The sequence below is a fragment of the Neoarius graeffei genome, chromosome 1, assembly GCF_027579695.1.
Source record: "Neoarius graeffei isolate fNeoGra1 chromosome 1, fNeoGra1.pri, whole genome shotgun sequence".
Lineage (NCBI taxonomy): Eukaryota > Metazoa > Chordata > Actinopteri > Siluriformes > Ariidae > Neoarius > Neoarius graeffei.
The window spans coordinates 38,423,971-38,438,533 of NC_083569.1; the positions used below are offsets into that span (position 1 = coordinate 38,423,971).

The 14,563-nt window shown below is 39.6% G+C and overlaps 1 protein-coding gene across 2 annotated transcripts in view; it reads right to left on the reverse strand.

The window, feature by feature from the left end:
- slc6a9 (solute carrier family 6 member 9) overlaps positions 1–14,563 on the reverse strand; it is a 222,373-nt gene that overhangs the window by 178,632 nt on the left and 29,178 nt on the right. For both annotated transcript variants that reach the window (XM_060931407.1, XM_060931398.1), the window contains exon 2: positions 7,129–7,365. In XM_060931407.1, the coding sequence (XP_060787390.1) occupies positions 7,129–7,158 (30 nt within the window). In that variant the 5' untranslated portion in view covers positions 7,159–7,365. The remainder of the gene's footprint in view (positions 1–7,128; positions 7,366–14,563) is intronic.

Genomic DNA, 14,563 nt, shown 5'->3' on the forward strand with positions numbered 1-14,563 from the left:
ACGACGGAAGCTCCCGAGGTACAAAAAAGCAAAACTGTCAGATTAGGTCTGGTCTGCTTTCACACCTCCAAAAGATCCGCACCAGGGTTCCTTTGGTCCGGACCGAGTCCGACCTTGCAGCTCGGTCTCGGTCCGCTTGTTTGGTCCGGACCAGAGTTCGGTGGTTTGTATTCAGACCAACCCAAAAGGTCCGGACCAAGGGAAATTTGGTTCGTTTGGTCTGGACCAAACAACGTAGGTGTGAATACGCCCTTAGGCACATGTAAAGAAATGCTGTAAACCAAAAATGACTTAAAAATACTGAAATGAAATGTTTCTATATTTTGAAAAAAATACTATAAACAACAGTAAGCCCTAATACATGAAACAAAGTCAATATTTGGTGTGAGACGACCCTTTGCTTAAAAAAAAAAGTAGTCTGAGGTATAATGAGTGCAGTTTTATAAGGAAATGAGCTGTAGGTTTTACTGAGCATCTTACAGAACCAGCAACAGTTCTTCTGGACACTTTGTCACACTTGCTTCTTAATTTTGCAGCAAAACCCAGAAGCCTTCATTATGTTGTCTTTTTTAATCTGAAAAGTGGTCTCTTATGTAATATGCTGCTCAGATACAAACATTTAATTTTTATGCTGGAAAACGAACATTTGGAACTCTAAAATGTTTTTGTACTGACTCGATAATGTAGAAGAAGTCATAAAACAGAGCTCTATAAAGTCGGTATGAAAAAAAATTAGGATGCCTAAGACTTTTACACAGTACTGTACAGTATATCAGCTTTTCTATAGCATCACATGAATGATAGATAAAAAAGTGACATATTAATGACAATGGCTTGTATGCATGTCAGTAAAAGGAGATAAAGACTAAATATAGTTCATAGCATGTGTAAGATACATTTACACTACCGTTCAAAAGTTTGGGGTCACCCAGACAATTTTGTGTTTTCCATGAAAAGTCACACTTTTATTTCCCACCATAAGTTGTAAAATGAATAGAAAATATAGTCAAGACATTTTTCTGGCCATTTTGAGCATTTAATCGACCCCACAAATGTGATGCTCCAGAAACTCAATCTGCTCAAAGGAAGGTCAGTTTTATAGCTTCTCTAAAGAGCTCAACTGTTTTCAGCTGTGCTAACATGATTGTACAAGGGTTTTCTAATCATCCATTAGCCTTCTGAGGCAATGAGCAAACACATTGTACCATTAGAACACTGGAGTGAGAGTTGCTGGAAATGGGCCTCTATACACCTATGGAGCAGTGGCGGCTGCTGGTTTTTAAAACAGGGGAAGCCCATTTTACGCATTCATCGTAAAACCTGTAGGCCGGATATCAAAGCATAGAAAGGTGTGCCCCATTAGTATAGTGAACTAGACAACCCTACCTAGTGGCAGAAAGTATTTTTGCTTGTACATTTCATGTTATAGTCTGGCTTGCCAGGCTAGTGCCTCATATCCTTAATCAAAAATATCAAACATCCAAAAATCACTGGCTATTCAACGAAGAGCCTTGAACATCATACCCTGATATGCAACACAGAGTCTTTAACACAACACCCAGCTGTGCAACACATCCTTGAACATCTTCTGCAACACAGTCTGGAAATCCATAACCAGGTAGGCTATGCAACACACAGAACCTTGAATATTATACCCAGGTATAACCTATAACACAGAGCCCACCATTCTCTTAACATTACTGAACAATATACACACTTCAGATTCATGAACATGAACACTATTTATACACAAATTCTGCCCTCTGCTCCTTTTCCAGAAAATGGTCTGTGACCCTGTCATACCAGCTGGTTGTGCTTTCCAGAGACTTCACCAATTTCTGTTAGCAGCTAGCACTGCAGATCCCAATAAGGCTCAAGCTAGCCTACAACCAGATTGAACTACAAATGAAATAAACGAGTGAATTCACGAATGATCAAACTGATAGAATGGATGAAAGTTAACGGAGCACAACGAGTAATATTTACATTTATTTACAGAGTGATGTACAGAGACATCAATGAGAAGAAACGTTTATATGAAAAGAAATTCGGACAGCACTTTGGCACACGACTGCACTTTCTCGACATCCGCTCGGGACTGATTGATCATGCTTCCGTGTTCCTCGCCGACGCTGAAGTACAGAGCCCGCCCTCCTCATGTCTTTCAAACACTACCTCCAATAATCCTTCATCAGTCCGGCTTCTTGCCCCTCCCACTGTCTCGTTTAGTCCCAGAGAAGCCCGGCTTCCCTGGAAGTGACGATTTTGTCGATTTTAACCAATAACAACTAGCCGAAATTGGCTGTTCAGAGCCGTCTCATAGACTGCAACGGATACCCGGCTGCCAGCCATAGAGCCCATTGAAATAAAAAAGGTTACAGCCAGTGTTGCCAGATTGGGCGGTTTTAAGTGGATTTTGGCGGGTTTTGAACATATTTTGGCTGGAAAACGTCAGCAGTATCTGGCAACGCTGGTTACAGCCTGGCAGCAAAGGTGATTCTCGTAGCGAACTGCAAGTTCATCAGACATCACTCAAATAAGTTACAGGATAGTTATGAACGTAAATACAACCTTGGGCATATATTATGTTATGCAAGTTATTGTTTTAATGAGAATTCAACGTTGTAGATGCCGCAGTTTGGGGAGAGAATTTTAGGGGAAGCTCGGCTTCCCTTGTTGTCTCTGAGAAATCGCCCCTGCTATGGAGATATTGCACCAAAAACCAGACATTTGCAGCTAGAATAGTCATTTACCACATTAGCAATGTATAGAGTGGATTTCTGATTAGTTTAAAGTGATCTTCATTGAAAAGAACAGTGCTTTTCTTTCAAAAATAAGGACATTTCAAAGTGACCCCAAACTTTTGAACGGTAGTGTATATGCATCACAAATATTCTCCAAGTGCTAACCTTAACTGTAAGATTTATTTTGTCTTGACCAACAATAATTTTTTATTCCTTAAATATATTGAGGAGAGTAGTACAAGAATTTGAACTCAGAACCATCTGATCAGTAGCCCAGTGCCTTAACCACTGAGCTGCCACTTCCTCATAAGCCCACATTATAGTTTCACTTTTTCTTACAACAGAAAAAGCCACGTCATGTAAAAATATACCCTACTCTTTATTCATTAGAAACCTACTCTAATTACATAGAATTTTAAAAAGAATATGTTAACTTTAAGTAAATAAATTTCTGAATTCAGTCATTTTTAACTCTGACCCTGGAAGTGTGTGCATTTTCCATCACTGGTCTTTGCACCTGGTTAAATCATTACCTTTGTATAAAGAAAATGAAAAAAGGAACAGCGAAAACCAAAAGCATTTCTGTACAATGTAATTTGTTTTACTAGTAGTACTGTAGCATGAGTTTGCATAATCCGGTAAACCTGACCGGACAGTGCGAGTGGAAGGAGCTTGTATTTAATTTTGTTCCATTTATATTTAGTCAAATCATAATTAAGAGTTCCTAAAATTTTCCAGACATGTTTACCCTTTTTTCTTTGCTAGGATCACCACAAAAGAATAAGAATAACTGGAGGATGGAGAATGCAGCATTGCAGTCGCTTAGATGGAACAAGAAAGCAGAAGTATTAAGCTGGACATGCAACGTCATCTTGTGTACGGTTACTGAAATTGCGACATAAATCTAATCTCTTAACTACAATTTAGGTGGAATAAGCAAATGCAATTTTGTGTAAGACTGCACATATAGTGCAGAATTTAACTGTTCTGTGTAAGTAAGCTTTTTTAAAGTCACTATTGGGAGTGACTGGCATGAATGAGGACAAGAAGTCAAATATGTAAAGTGAAACTAAAACTGAACTGCTGGTTTAAAATAAGTAATGACAAAAAAAAAAAACCTGAACAGACATTTTCAGTGTCTTTCTGGGACTCGGATCCAAAGAATAATAAACTACAATAAACAAAGCATGAACATGCCCTAATAATATAATAATAATAATCACGGTTTAGGAATTATACATCATACGTACAGTACCAGTCAAAAGTTTGGACACCTAATTCAGTGGTTTTTCTTTATTTTATTAATTAAACAACACATCATGTCTTAAAGTAATGATGGATGTCATTTCTCTTTACTTAGTTGAGCAGTTCTTGGCATAATATGGATTACTACAGTTGTGGAATAGGGCCATTTACTGAATTTTTATTATTTGCTATTTACTGTTTGATCTCAAACTCATTAAGAAGGTAAGAAATTGCACTAATTAAATTCTGACGAGGCACACCTGTTAAGTGAAAAGCATTCTACCGTAGGTGACGACCTCATGAAGCTAGTTAAGATAAATGCCAATAGTGTGTAAAGCGTCATCAAGAATATTTTGGAGAATCTAAAATATGAAGCATTTTGTTTTAGAACACATTTTTGTTTACCACATAATTTGTTACATGTTCAATATATTACACCCCCGATTCCAAAAAAGTTGGGACAAAGTACAAATTGTAAATAAAAACGGAATGCAATGATGTGGAAGTTTCAAAATTCCATGTTTAATTCAGAATAGAATATAGATGACATATCAAATGTTTAAACTGAGAAAATGTATCATTTAAAGAGAAAAATTAGGTGATTATAAAATTTCATGACAACACCACATCTCAAAAAAGTTGGGACAAGGCCATGTTTACCACTGTGAGACATCCCCTTTTCTCTTTACAACAGTCTGTAAACGTCTGGGGACTGAGGAGACAAGTTGCTCAAGTTTAGGGATAGGAATGTTAACCCATTCTTGTCTAATGTAGGATTCTAGTTGCTCAACTGTCTTAGGTCTTTTTTGTCGTATCTTCCATTTTATGATGCGCCAAATGTTTTCTATGGGTGAAAGATCTGGACTGCAGGCTGGCCAGTTCAGTACCCGGACCCTTCTTCTACGCAGCCATGATGCTGTAATTGATGCAGTATGTGGTTTGGCTTTGTCATGTTGGAAAATGCAAGGTCTTCCCTGAAAGAGACGTCGTCTGGATGGGAGCATATGTTGCTCTAGAACCTGGATATACCTTTCAGCATTGATGGTGTCTTTCCAGATGTGTAAGCTGCCCATGCCACATGCACTAATGCAACCCCATACCATCAGAGATGCAGGCTTCTGAACTGAGCGCTGATAACAACTTGGGTCGTCCTTCTCCTCTTTAGTCCAAATGACACGGCGTCCCTGATTTCCATAAAGAACTTCAAATTTTGATTCGTCTGACCACAGAACAGTTTTCCACTTTGCCACAGTCCATTTTAAATGAGCCTTGGCCCAGAGAAGACATCTGCGCTTCTGGATCATGTTTAGATATGGCTTCTTCTTTGAACTATAGTGTTTTAGCTGGCAACGGTGGATGGCACGGTGAATTGTGCTCACAGATAATGTTCTCTGGAAATATTCCTGAGCCCATTTTGTGATTTCCAATACAGAAGCATGCCTGTATGTGATGCAGTGCCGTCTAAGGGCCCGAAGATCACGGGCACCCGGTATAGTTTTCCGGCCTTGACCCTTGCGCACAGAGATTCTTCCAGATTCTCTGAATCTTTTGATGATATTATGCACTGTAGATGATGATATGTTCAAACTCTTTGCAATTTTACACTGTCGAACTCCTTTCTGATATTGCTCCACTATTTGTCGGGCGCAGAATTAGGGGGATTGGTGATCCTCTTCCCATCTTTACTGCTGAGAGCCACTGCCACTCCAAGATGCTCTTTTTATACCCAGTCATGTTAATGACCTATTGCCAATTGACCTAATGAGTTGCAATTTGGTCCTCCAGCTGTTCCTTCTTTGTACCTATAACTTTTCCAGCCTCTTATTGCCCCTGTCCCAACTTTTTTGAGATGTGTTGCTGTCATGAAATTTCAAATGAGCCAGTATTTGGCATGAAATTTCAAAATGTCTCACTTTCGACATCTGATATGTTGTCTATGTTCTATTGTGAATACAATATCAGTTTTTGAGATTTGTAAATTATTGCATTCCGTTTTTATTTACAATTTGTACTTTGTCCCAACTTTTTTGGAATTGGGGTTGTATTTCATAGTTTAGATGTCTTCAGTATTGTTCTACAATGTAGAAAATAGTCAAGATACAGAAAAATCTATGAATGAGTAGGTATTCATCAGGTATCCATGCTTTTCACTGGTACTGTATGGGGGGGGGATGACAACTTCTCTTATATAGAATGAGAAGTTCAAACACAACAATGAAGCCCAGATGTACACAATAGGCAGATTTACACTACTCTAACGGCATCCATACGAACACCTTTTTTATTAGGAAAAAAGAAAGAAAGAAAAGCTAAGTACACAAAGTACACTCATCTACTCAACATTCTGCTGACCTACACTGTTTTGTCATTTCAGTGAGTTCCAAGTTGTTTGCCTAGACTTTTCACTGCATGCCTATTCTCCTGTCCACACCAAACACGATAACTTTTAAGTTGTTCTCACTGATATTTATATGCCTCTATAACATGATTTCCAAATAGACCCTGTGGCGTTATACAAGTGAAAGGAAATTTCCTATTGGCTCAAGCAAATCACTAAGAACAAATGTAAACAGAATAAGACACTGATTGATTGTAATGATGCTCAAAATGCTGAAATACAGCTTCGGAAATAAGCATTTGGATTGGGGATGAGCATGCATTGTACATTTTCAACAGGAGTTTATTTCCCATTTTCAAATACAGTGTTAAATAGCATAAGTGTTAGCTTATTTGTTGAGAGGAAACTGCTAGAACGGATTTCTTCAGAAAAGGGTTTTGATTATTTGCTGTTGTTTATCTTTAGGAAAAGTTGCATTTTTTGTGATGTCATTATAATGAATTGTACAGCATTCCACTAGGAATATAATTATTTCAAATTTTCCTACTCTTATGTCGCATGTGCAGTTCAAGTTTTCAGCAACATGCATAAGTGTTGTTTTATTGTATCTATTTGCCATTAAAAAGTCCTCACCTTATAAGTTGTTGAGAGAACTTATATTAATTCATTCATTCATTTGTAATAGACACAAACGTGCATACAGTCTACACCAGAAGTTAGGACTGCTATAATAACCATGTAAAACAATTCGGTACATATATCAGTATTAAAGAAGCACATGCACTGAATAAAATGACTCACCAAAATGCCTGAAAACTGTTTTTCCTCCATAGTGGCAAAATATGCTGTCCTGTCGCAGAAGGATGAAGGTCCTCTGCTCTCTGGGACTTGTCCTCGTGTTACTGGAAGTGTCTCTCTCCCTCTGTGCTTTCACCCTTTCTCGCACGTTGGCTCTCTCACTCCTCTTGTTCACTTGCTGGGTACTTTGCAGCGCAGGGCTTTATGCTAATTCCACACTAATCCAGGAACTTTTCTATGCTGTGAAAGGGACATGTGACAGAAAGTGGGCGGAAGGGACAGGACAAAATGGGAAGGAAAGAAATACTGTTTACTGCATTTCCCTTTACACACCATTTCATACACGAAGCCCTGCATTTGTCTGAAAAAGTGGAAAAGGTAAACTCAATAATGCTGATGTGTAGTTAAAATGCAAAGCACAGCTTCTTAGACACCAAATGCTTCATCACATTTAGAACATACAAGCATATTCAAAGCGTATGTTTTTCAGAAAGCTTCTCACATCCAAGCTCATAATTTAGCAAATCCATTATCACTCTATAAACAGATGGAGGCCTTTATCACTTATTGCCACTCCTTCAGCTTTCAGTCAGCGCTCGTGAACATGCAGTGACTCAACGGCAAAGAGTGTCGAGTGTTTCCTACTTGGTTTTAATCTCTGGAAATATAATTATCTGCTGGATGTTTTAGGAGCACCTCGGCAATTAAAACAGATAGCTTCTATTACTCAGCTCACTGAAATTGCTAACTTAGGCAAACTGCTGGAACAGAGAGCGTCATGGTCTAGAAGTTTTAAAAACCACAGCAATTTTCCTAGAAATTTGAGATACTGTGTTACTCTGCTATTGTATTTCATGAATCAGACCAATAATCGTACTTTTAAAATTTGTAAATCATGTTAAATCACCTTTTAATTGCCACTGCAGCAAGACAGCGACAAATAAAGGATTTTTTCCCCCCATGTGAGATTGTGGCAATCATTTGGGACAATATGCTAGAATCAGTATAAATACAGTATGTAGGAATTAATTTCAAACCAACCCTACACTGGGCTCGAGCATATATCCAGGCTCAAGTGTGACAATCAGACTTCAACTAAACCATATTCTAGGGGGCGTCGTGGCTAAGGCGCCATACCATAAATCCGGGGACCCGGGTTCGATTCCGACCCGAGGTCATTTCCCGATCCCTCCCCGTCTCTCCCCGTCTGCTCATTTCCTGTCCTGTCTCTACACTGTCCTATCCAATAAAGGTGAAAAAAGCCCAAAAAATATCTTTAAAAAAAAAAACCTAAACCATATTCTTATGATTTCTCACACCAGAAATTTAGGATGCATGCAGGAAAGCAGATGCCGATGTGACATATCAGCCGCTGGACAGCGCCATGTGACTGGAGCATAATTCAGTAAGTCAAAAACTTTTCTGTGAAGAAAAAAATTGGGCCTCCATATCATCAACAGTGATAAATCACTCACACCAGTGTCCCCTGGGAAAACGTAGAACAGAGAGACTTTGCAAAATTAGGTTAAAAACCGAGATGTACCATGGCAGACCACCAACTTTCATAAACATTATGTTTCAAAGAAGTAGGTTGCTCAACTAGCACTGATATGAAACTCTAATGAAGCCAGACCAGCGTCCATTCCACTTCCTCCAACTCCTGTATGTATGCACAGCTCTTTGAACTACTTAGAGGGTGAATTATGTATAGAAAAATACAACACTCACTACTGGAGAGACCATAATGTGTGCACGTAACATCAAATCTATCCAGGCTGTAAAAAAGTGTCCTAATGCCCTGGTCTCCAGGAAGAGGGTAAGAAGAAATTAAGGGAAAACTCTGAAGAAGTGAAAACCAAATAAATAATTATACAACCCCGATTCCAAAAAAGTTAGGACAAAGTACAAATTGTAAATAAAAACGGAATGCAATGATGTGGAAGTTTCAAAATTCCATATTTTATTCAGAATAGAACATAGATGACATATCAAATGTTTAAACTGAGAAAATGTATCATTTAAAGAGAAAAATTAGGTGATTTTAAATTTCATGACAACAACACATCTCAAAAAAGTTGGGACAAGGCCATGTTTACCACTGTGAGACATCCCCTTTTCTCTTTACAACAGTCTGTAAACGTCTGCATGGGTGCAAGTTTTCCGGCATGTGCCGGAAGCTCCGTTTTTTTCAGTTCTGAAAAAGTGATTTTTCCAAATCGTGCAAATCCGTTGAGATTTTCGGGGGGGGGGCCCTCTCACTGTCTCACTCTCAGCGTATTACCGGGTTACCGTGGTACAGTCTCTGCACGAGACAAATCTTTTCATCTCGTCTTTGCCACAAACCTCATTCCATTTATACGCCGTTCACCGACGAGCGGTCCTGACTAGCCCGTTGTTTCACGGTGTTATACATGTGTGATATCATGTTTCACGCACGTATCTTCTTTTATAAATATGTTTTTTTTTTTTTTACATTTGATTACCTTTCAATTATTAAATAAAAGTAAGGTAGGTCTTGAAATAAGTTTGTTAGCTTTATCATCTTTTCTCATGTGGTTGTTAGGTTGAAAACTCATTTGTAGTCAGTAATGGATTATAAAATATAGATATTTTTGTATATGGAAAAAGCTGAATCTTGTTATTTGCTAAAATCCAGGAGTTTCTGAGGACATCAAGACATCTCATCTCTCATCTCATTATCTCTTGCCGCTTTATCCTTCTACAGGGTCGCAGGCAAGCTGGAGCCTATCCCAGCTGACTACGGGCGAAAGGCGGGGTACACCCTGGACAAGTCGCCAGGTCATCACAGGGCTGACACATAGACACAGACAACCATTCACACTCACATTCACACCTACAGTCAATTTAGAGTCACCAGTTAACCTAACCTGCATGTCTTTGGACTGTGGGGGAAACCGGAGCACCCAGAGGAAACCCACGCGGACACGGGGAGAACATGCAAACTCCACACAGAGAGGCCCTCGCCGGCCATGGGGCTCGAACCCAGGACCTTCTTGCTGTGAGGTGACAGCGCTAACCACTACACCACCGTGCCGCCCGACATCAAGACATGTGGCCCCTTATTTTAACTCAAGCTGTGTATATATTGTAAAAAAGGTGTCACAGCAAAAGCATAAAAATGGTTGTTCCAACATTTAAATTAGTAGTTGCTAGATGTTTTGAAATATCAAGCCTTGTACTTGAAATATTGTTATTTCAGATGAACTGATGAAATGTATTAAACATTTGATGTGAATATGCAAATCATATAACTATTAATATTATAAATGTTTGCATAAGAGACAACCATTTTAACTTGCAATTTAAATTTTTTTTCGAGCCTTAAGGGAGGCTCACCCTCCTTTGTAACCCCCCCTGCATGGCTGTGCCAATGCATGTCTGACTTTGTCAGACTTTTCAGGTTTTTGAAAATTTTATGCTTGCGCCCATGCGTCTGGGGACTGAGGATATAAGTTGCTCAAGTTTAGGGATATGAATGTTAACCCATTCTTGTCTAATGTAGGATTCTAGTTGCTCAACTGTCTTTTTTGTCGTATCTTCCATTTTATGATGCGCCAAATGTTTTCTATGGGTGAAAGATCTGGACTGCAGGCTGGCCAGTTCAGTACCCGGACCCTTCTTCTACGCAGCCAGGATGCTGTAATTGATGCAGTATGTGGTTTGGCTTTGTCATGTTGGAAAATGCAAGGTCTTCCCTGAAAGAGACGTCATCTGGATGGAAGCATATGTTGCTCTAGAACCTGGATATACCTTTCAGCATTGATGGTGTCTTTCCAGATGTGTAAGCTGCCCATGCCACACGCACTAATGCAACCCCATACCATCAGAGATGCAGGGTTCTGAACTGAGTGCTGATAACAACTTGGGTTGTCCTTCTCCTCTTTAGTCCGAATGACACCGTTGTTTCACGGTGTTATACATGTGTGATATCATGTTTCACGCACGTATCTTCTTTTATAAATATGTTTGTTTTTTTTTTACATTTGATTACCTTTCAATTATTAAATAAAAGTAAGGTAGGTCTTGAAATAAGTTTGTTAGCTTTATCATCTTTTCTCATGTGGTTGTTAGGTTGAAAACTCATTTGTAGTCAGTAATGGATTATAAAATATAGATATTTTTGTATATGGAAAAAGCTGAATCTTGTTATTTGCTAAAATCCAGGAGTTTCTGAGGACATCAAGACATCTCATCTCTCATCTCATTATCTCTTGCCGCTTTATCCTTCTACAGGGTCGCAGGCAAGCTGGAGCCTATCCCAGCTGACTACGGGCGAAAGGCGGGGTACACCCTGGACAAGTCGCCAGGTCATCACAGGGCTGACACATAGACACAGACAACCATTCACACTCACATTCACACCTACGGTCAATTTAGAGTCACCAGTTAACCTAACCTGCATGTCTTTGGACTGTGGGGGAAACCGGAGCACCCGGAGGAAACCCACGTGGACACGGGGAGAACATGCAAACTCCACACAGAGAGGCCCTCCCCGGCCATGGGGCTCGAACCCAGGACCTTCTTGCTGTGAGGCGACAGCGCTAACCACTACACCACCGTGCCGCCCGACATCAAGACATGTGGCCCCTTATTTTAACTCAAGCTGTGTATATATTGTAAAAAAGGTGTCACAACAAAAGCATAAAAATGGTTGTTCCAACATTTAAATTAGTAGTTGCTAGATGTTTTGAAATATCAAGCCTTGTACTTGAAATATTGTTATTTCAGATGAACTGATGAAATGTATTAAACATTTGATGTGAATATGCAAATCATATAACTATTAATATTATAAATGTTTGCATAAGAGACAACCATTTTAACTTGTAATTTAAATTTTTTTTCGAGCCTTAAGGGAGGCTCACCCTCCTTTGTAACCCCCCCTGCATGGCTGTGCCATGCATGTCTGACTTTGTCAGACTTTTCAGGTTTTTGAAAATTTTATGCTTGCGCCCATGCGTCTGGGGACTGAGGATATAAGTTGCTCAAGTTTAGGGATATGAATGTTAACCCATTCTTGTCTAATGTAGGATTCTAGTTGCTCAACTGTCTTTTTTGTCGTATCTTCCATTTTATGATGCGCCAAATGTTTTCTATGGGTGAAAGATCTGGACTGCAGGCTGGCCAGTTCAGTACCCGGACCCTTCTTCTACGCAGCCAGGATGCTGTAATTGATGCAGTATGTGGTTTGGCTTTGTCATGTTGGAAAATGCAAGGTCTTCCCTGAAAGAGACGTCATCTGGATGGAAGCATATGTTGCTCTAGAACCTGGATATACCTTTCAGCATTGATGGTGTCTTTCCAGATGTGTAAGCTGCCCATGCCACACGCACTAATGCAACCCCATACCATCAGAGATGCAGGGTTCTGAACTGAGTGCTGATAACAACTTGGGTTGTCCTTCTCCTCTTTAGTCCGAATGACACGGCGTCCCTGATTTCTGTAAAGAACTTCAAATTTTGATTCGTCTGACCACAGAACAGTTTTCCACTTTGCCACAGTCCATTTTAAATGAGCCTTGGCCCAGAGAAGACGTCTGCGCTTCTGGATCATGTTTAGATACGGCTTCTTCTTTGAACTATAGCGTTTTAGCTGGCAACGGCGGATGGCACGGTGAATTGTGTTCACAGATAATATTCTCTGGAAATATTCCTGAGCCCATTTTGTGATTTCCAATACAGAAGCATGCCTGTATGTGATGCAGTGCCGTCTAAGGGCCCGAAGATCACGGGCACCCAGTATGGTTTTCCGGCCTTGACCCTTACACACAGAGATTCTTCCAGATTCTCTGAATCTTTTGATGATATTATGCACTGTAGATGATGATATGTTCTAACTCTTTGCAATTTTACACTGTCGAACTCCTTTCTGATATTGCTCCACTATTTGTCAGCGCAGAATTAGGGGGATTGGTGATCCTCTTCCCATCTTTACTTCTGAGAGCCGCTGCCACTCCAAGATTCTCTTTTTATACCCAGTCATGTTAATGACCTATTGCCAATTGACCTAATGAGTTGCAATTTGGTCCTCCAGCTGTTCCTTTTTTGTACCTTTAACTTTTCCAGCCTCTTATTGCCCCTGTCCCAACTTTTTTGAGATGTGTTGCTGTCATGAAATTTCAAATGAGCCAATATTTGGCATGAAATTTCAAAATGTCTCACTTTCGACATTTGATATGCTGTCTATGTTCTATTGTGAATACAATATCAGTTTTTGAGATTTGTAAATTATTGCATTCTGTTTTTATTTACAATTTGTACTTTGTCCCAACTTTTTTGGAATCAGGGTTGTACACGTTTCTTGGGCTGTCTTGCATGCACTGCTCTTTTGAGATCTATCCACAGATTTTCAATGATGTTTAGGTCAGGGGACTGTGAGGGTCAGGGCAAAACCTTCAGCTTGTGCCTCTTGAGGTATTCCATTGTAGATTTTGAGATGTGTTTTGGATCATCGTCTTATTGTAGGACCCATCCTCTTTTTAATTTCAACTTTTTTACAGTTGGTGTGATGTTTGCTTCCAGAATTTGCTGGTATTTATTTGAATCCATGCTTCCCTCGACCAATGAAATGTGCCCTGTGCCACTGGCTGCAACACAACCCCAAAGCATGATCGATCCACACCCATGCTTCAGAGTTGGAGAGGTGTTCTTTTCCTAGAATTTGGCACCCTTTTTTCTCCAAACATACCTTTGCACATTGTGGCCAAAAAGTTCTATTTTGATTTCATCAGGGACTTTTTTCCAAAATGCATCAGGCTTATTTAGATGTTCATTTGCAAACTTCAGATGCTGAATTTTGTGGCTAGGATGCAGTAAAGGTTTTCTTCTGATGACTCTCCCATGAAGGTCATATTTGTTCAGGTGTCGCTGCATAGTAGAACAGTGCACCACCACTCCAGGGTCTGCTAAATCTTTCTGAAGGTCTTTTGCAGTCAAACGGGGTTTTATTTGCCTTTCTAGCAATCCAACAAGCAGTTTTTTCAGAAAGTTTTCTTCATCTTCCAGACCTCACCTTGATCTCCACCGTTTCTGTTAACTGCCATTTCTTAATAACATTACAATCTGAGGAAACAGCTACCTGAAACACTTTGCTTTGTTTTTGTAGCCTTCTCCTGTTTTGTCAGCATCAATTATTTTATTATTCAGAATGCGAGGGAGTTGCTTAGAGGAGCCCATGGCTGTTGATTTTAGGGACAAGTTTGAGGAGTCAGAGAATTTATACAGCTTTGAAATCTGCATCATCTGACCTTTCCTAAAGAAGAATTTGAACAAGCCACAGCTCAATAAGCTAATTAAGGTCTGGAACCTTGGTAAAAGTAACCTGAGAACTCAAATGTATTGGGATGCCCAAACTTTCGCATGGTGTTCCTTTTCTTTTTTCACTCTCCAATTGTACAAAACAAAAATAATACACAAAT